The sequence below is a fragment of the Gavialis gangeticus genome, unplaced genomic scaffold, assembly GCF_001723915.1.
Source record: "Gavialis gangeticus isolate Ggan-Ray unplaced genomic scaffold, GavGan_comp1, whole genome shotgun sequence".
NCBI classification, from domain to species: domain Eukaryota; kingdom Metazoa; phylum Chordata; order Crocodylia; family Gavialidae; genus Gavialis; species Gavialis gangeticus.
Window position 1 is genome coordinate 11,266,084 of NW_017729009.1, and position 5,869 is coordinate 11,271,952.

The 5,869-nt window shown below is 45.3% G+C and overlaps 1 protein-coding gene and 1 long non-coding RNA gene across 2 annotated transcripts in view; one reads left to right on the forward strand and one right to left on the reverse strand.

The window, feature by feature from the left end:
- Nucleotides 1–5,869, forward strand: part of LOC109292561 — a 19,336-nt gene that overhangs the window by 6,778 nt on the left and 6,689 nt on the right. Inside the window, exon 2 of the long non-coding RNA XR_002096145.1 lies at nucleotides 4,297–4,300. This is a non-coding gene — a long non-coding RNA (uncharacterized LOC109292561). The remainder of the gene's footprint in view (nucleotides 1–4,296; nucleotides 4,301–5,869) is intronic.
- Nucleotides 442–5,869, reverse strand: part of ZBTB46 (zinc finger and BTB domain containing 46) — an 85,544-nt gene continuing 80,116 nt past the window's right edge. Inside the window, exon 5 of the mRNA XM_019510054.1 lies at nucleotides 442–2,678. Within this exon, the coding sequence (XP_019365599.1) occupies nucleotides 2,292–2,678 (387 nt within the window). The 3' untranslated portion in view covers nucleotides 442–2,291. The remainder of the gene's footprint in view (nucleotides 2,679–5,869) is intronic.

Genomic DNA, 5,869 nt, shown 5'->3' on the forward strand with positions numbered 1-5,869 from the left:
TCCCATTTTACCATCATAATTAAAGGTCCAATCTTAAAATATTTTTAAATACAGTAATAGGGCTTTACAACAAGCTAAAATGCAAAAACACCTTTTTACAGTTTCATAAAAATGTTTTTTTGTTTTTTAATAGGACCCCACCACACTATTCCTTGAACATTTAATGAATTTGGTTACCCATTTTTGTTGGTTAAAAGCAACAAATCGCATTTAACTTCCTCGATCCTAAAGTTTAGCAGCAGCATAGACAGCAATCACAGAGCTTTACTTTTAGCTAACAGGTGGTGTTGAGAATATGGAGTGTTTTGGGGAGCAGGAAACAAGGACCAACAAATAATATTTGTTCAACTCATGGATACGAGCAAGCCAGCAGTCCCAAAGCTGCTGGACGCCTTACGTACAATGTGAAAATAGAAAGGACTATGGGCAGGAAAAACCATGCATAGGTCAGTCGGTGAGCTTTACTTATTTTTAATTTCAAAAGGACTGCAGACGATTGTGGAGTGAGGACTCGTGAACAAAAGCACGGTGATGCGACCCTTTTGAGAAAGCACTACCTAGAAATCCAGCTAGGGTTCAGGTGCCGGGGTGGGGGAGCAGGTTCCCTTGCTATCACCCCTCACCACTTAGCCTGAAATAGCTGAATTCCTTACATTAGAGTTGCTTTATTGGGATCTTGGACAGTAAAAATCTGCTTTTAATTTTCCTCTTGGGGTCGAACCAGGATCTCCAGTTTTTTAAAATTAAACTGCAAGAACTTTTCTGGGTTTTTTCCCCATAAGAGACTGCCTTGCCCACCACTGGAAAAAAAGAAATTAGCACCTTTAAATCATTTGGCTTCTGGATTGAACTAGTTGCCTCTCGTGGCAGGTTTCATGTACATTGTATAAAAATCTGCTCCAAGCAAGGAAACAGTGAGGTTTTCGGCTTTGTTTAAAGCACCAGAAGCATAGAGATGAGAGGTAAAGCAGAAGCTTTTACTACGAACAGGACACTTGAACTGGGTTTCTGATTTAAATGTTGTCAGAGGAAGGCAGCAGTGGCCGATATGAGCAAAAACCGAACCGGCCCATGGAAACTCAGCTGTACAAGACAGAGGAGACACTCCAGAGGAGATATCAGGTTCTTAAATGGAGCCAATCACTAAAAATTCAGGTGTCCTTGGTTAATTAAACCTAGGTAACGAACCTACCAATTGTGCGGGATGGTTTTTGCTTGGCAAGGAAGAACGGCACAAGTTGGGTGAAACCCAAACTCCACAAAGTTGAGGATGCCTTTGCAACTGACTTCCATAGAGCCAGAACGTCACACCTTGCTTCTTGCAACTTCAGTTGACCCTTCATCTTGTTAAATGCCTTAAATTTACTAAAATTTGCATATATCTACGAAAAAGGCAGCTGACACCAAAGGGGGAAGGCGACAACACACGCAAACCAACAAATTGGGCGCTAAACCATTCGCGTCTTGCTGCGTGTCATACATAGTAAACGTATCATAGGGAAACACTGCTGCTCCTTCCACACAACAGAAGCAAATGCGGTTGGAAGACTGGACACGATTAGGATGCCAGAAGGCCCAATAATTTCATGATCATTCTCGGTGAAGTATTTGGAAGTGGAGGCCCCGTTACTATGAAAGGAGCTCTTAAGGCTGTAACTCAATTTGCCTTTTGATCTACCTGGCTTTGTGAAAACAAAAACGACACCAATCCACACCATCGACAGAAATTAAATATTTAAATCCATCTCTGCAAAAGGCCTGGGTTCTCAGCGGAAACCCTCCACCACACAGGTCAGCTTGTTTACAAGATCCTACAGTGTACACGTCAGTCCGCTGCTGCTCTGAATTTGGAACAAAGCTTAACAACATTGTTCGGGGCACAAACACCACCCTGATATTTTAATTCAGGGTGAAGAAGATTGATCAAAGGAATACATGCTTCACACAGTCTCCTTAGCGCACTCTCCTCACCGTGCTCACACCATCAGAAACTCAACGTCACTTGCATGCAATCTGATTTGCTCCCACAGAGAGACCAAGACAGTCATGTTTTCATGGGGGGGCAAGGAAGGGGAAAGGGGGAAGGAACTGATGCCACCAAAAGTGATGTTTCCAAATACAGTATCTGAATGGTATAGAGCAAGGGCTCGTTTAAAAAGAAAAACAAAACAAAACAAAAAAACCCCCAAAAAATCTTTTTCACACGTGGACGACAACAAGGCTACGTAGCTTTTCCCGACACGCTCCTTCCTCCTGCCCTCCCCTCCTCTTACAAATGACAACAAAAATCCCTAAGAAATCCAAGTGAAATCTTTGTCGTTCTCCCCAGAGTTCTCTTGCTCCTGCGGAGAGTCGACGTCTTTGTCATCATCTAGAATCACGTCGTCTTGTGAAATCCCAACGTCATCCTTCCACTTGATGTCGTCGTCATCGCCCATCTCTTCGTCTCCCTCCACTTTGATGTCGTCGGGATCTTCCATGTACTGGCCTTCACCGGGATACAATTCGTCGGGGGAGCCTTCCCCTCCGTTCTGATCTAGGTGGCCTGCCATGCCTCGTCCGGAGCAATCGGCGCACACCCCGTGGCGGCGGGAGCCATGTTTAATGCCCACACTGGCGGCAGACATGAACACTCTATTGCACACTTTACACACATATTTCTTATCTTTACTGTGCACCTAGGAAAGGAGACAAAATAAAAAAAAAATTAAGGCCAGGGAAGATGAAGTAAAGAACTGCAAGCATGCTCCAGAAGGGAAACAATGCTTTGTTTCACTGTAAGAGAAGAAAAGGAGCGTAGGCCGTGACCGTCACCAGCTAATATGAGGGACGGACAGGCAAGATGGCTCCTTGGTGTGACGTGAATCCTCACTGTGTTTCATTCTGCTTTGTGATAGCATTAGTAGGACTGCATTTTATAATGCAGGACAAAATCCTTCTCTGAATCACCTTTGGCCGTCAACCTAGTAATTTTAGCATGAGCCATCACCGGTCGACATTTTCTCAGTATGCCTGTATCCCCCAGGGGCACTACAGCACATGCACACACACACTCCTTAAATCCCTGCTGCATTTTTGAAAGTCAAATTCTTCAAGCGGCCTTTACCATCCGCTCGTTAAAGCTGCTAGGAATGGGTCTCAACGTTACGAAAAGGTACTTGCTCAAAGTCAGACAAAGGGACAGTTTATCACAGATGCATCGAGTAGCCGCTTCACTGTAGCTGCATTTTGCAAGCCCCTAATGTAGATTAAAAACCTCCAAGGGTGGAGACTCCACCACCCCTCTAGGTAGCTCATTCCAGTGTTTCACCATCCTCCTAGTGAGAAAGTTTTTCCTAATATCCAACCTAAACCTCCCTTGCTGCAACTTGAAACCATTGCTCCTTGGTCTGTCAAGTTTAGAACAAACACTTCCTTGCGCTCAAACGTGGTGGTGACGTGGGTTTCCCAGGGAGAAAAGGCATGGCGGGGGGGGGGCGGGGAAGGGAAATATTACAGCAGCCCCATCTTCACTCGAAATAGTCAGGAAACGTGCTGCCTGGAAAATGTTATCTGGAGACAACACAGGTGGGCCAAAATATGGCTCTACCATATATCCCCCTCTAAGGGACAATGGCCTCTACAGGAGGCAGTGGGCAGAGACTTGTGTCTGGAGTTTAGTCCCAAATCTGTTGCAGAATGACCCTGGACAATTCACCGAATCCTTGTGCCTAAGTTATCAACCAGGCAACAGGGATACTATGACTGCTTTTCTCCCATGCTTTGCAAGCCCTGCTGTATTAATACGATGACTTGAACAATGCAATATTGGTTGGGCCCTCCAGCCAAAAACGAGGAAAACAGGCGGCAGCAGTGGCAGCAAGCTCATTTTAGTTAAAAGCAAAAATTCTTGAGCTATAAATAGAGAGATTTGCTTTGGCTTTGCAAATGAATTTTCAGCCACCAGCACAGCTGGTACCATGGCTAAAAGCATGAGAGGGGTGAAATGCCAACACTCTTGCTGCCTTCAGGAGTAGCACTGGCAGTACTGAGAGCTGTGACAAACAACAGTGCAGTATGAATCCACAAGAGTCAGTCATTCCCCATCTCAGCTCCAAGAAAAGGGAATCCCCAAGCAATTCTGATCCCCATCTCACCAGAAAGAGATTGTGAGGGTGCAAAGACAGGCTCAATGACAACAACTTTCCCTTGTTCCTGTTGGATCCAGAGTTCTGCTCTCCCACATTAATTTTGTAGCAGCCAAAAACTCTATCCTTGAAGGGCTCTCAAGTTTCATACTGATTGCCATTTCTCCAGTGGAGTACGAAGGGAACACTCCTGGCCTTAGGGTCAGGCTGTTTGAGCAGACTTTGGTTATTTCCTGTAGCAATAATCGTGACACATGCATGTTTTTCCATGGGTAAGGCACCAGCTAAGGGGTGCAATGGATGAGATAAGCAGTGGGGCACTACTGATAAACATGCCAATATGGGAAAAAGTAGCATACAGCCTTCCTGGCCCTGTTAAGGTCCCTTGTTAAGCTGGCCATGGATGTGCTGCTCGCGCACAAGCAGCGACAAGCACAGGAAGCAGCTATTTGGCCCCAACCATGTGTGATGCCTTTCACAGGACACAGCTCAGTTGTGAGAACAGGTGCTTGGCTATACAAGAGCAAGCAACAGACACTTCCATCAGAAGCAGCATCCCACCTGCCAGTCAGCAAGGAGATGGGGAAGGGAGAAAAGCAAAACAGCAAAGGAAAAAAAAAATCCCAACAGCCTGAGCAACAGGTAAGTAAAGAAGAAAGTGAAGCAAGTTAGAAACTGGGCAGCGGAGTCACCAGATAGCATGTGGGGATGACACGGACTCCTAGGGAAAAGGAATAGGGCTATACTGCTTTTCCTCTTACATGGTTCACGTAAAGCGGGTAGAAATGGCCCAAAGGCGAGTAGGCAGGGGCAGGAAGATGGCTCTTTGCATGACAATCCCTTTAGAAAAAGCCAGCCAAGGCCCATGGACTCTTTCCTTGTTCCATGCTGCTGGCTGTACCTCATTTTCATGGGCGTTTGGGCTCATCAGTGTACGGGGAAAAAGCCCAAAGTTTTTAGACCCTTTGAGGGGGCTAAACATACCATACCTAAACATAGGAACTGAGACGCAGCAATTCCTTTGTCCCCCAAGTGTAAGCTACCTTGATACCTTTACACCTGGGTCCTCTACAACAGCAATATCCAGTTTTCTTCCTGGATGCATAGCTGAGTGGCAGGGAAAATTGACTGGCTTCATCTTTTCAATATCTACCAATAAAGTCAAAGCTTTCGATTTGGTCAGCACCAACTGAGCAAGTTCAAAGGCAGTACTCTCTGATGGCGCTCTCACTACAAGCTATCCCTGTTCTCAAATGTCTATCAAGCCAGGTTCTCAAAAGCCATTTCAAACTACAACACCGCTGTGCTTTTTACTACACCTAGGCGGAGCATTAACTTTCTGAAAACAGCTGGGCAACAGACCCAGGCTAGAGAAGGGTTCTCAAAGTCTCTGTCCAACCCACTGGGGTCAGCTGAAGTGGGTTGCTAACAAGGTTTTCAAGAATCAGAACTGGGATGTGGCATCAGAAGACGGGAGAGACCCCCCATTCCAAAGGAACAATTTTGGACCGAAATAGAAACATAGGCCTCAGAAATGAACCATGCTTCAAAAAAAAATGATCATGTTTTTTACTTCCTTATCTAACATAGATAGTGTAGCCAGGATTCTCAAAGTGCTCTGTGTTACTGGACGTTCCCCCCCAATCCATAAAATACTTTATAGAAGACAGAAACACACTCTCTTTACTTGTTTTGAAGGATCAAAAAAGCACCAATTTCCCCTTTGTATTAGAAGACCCCAT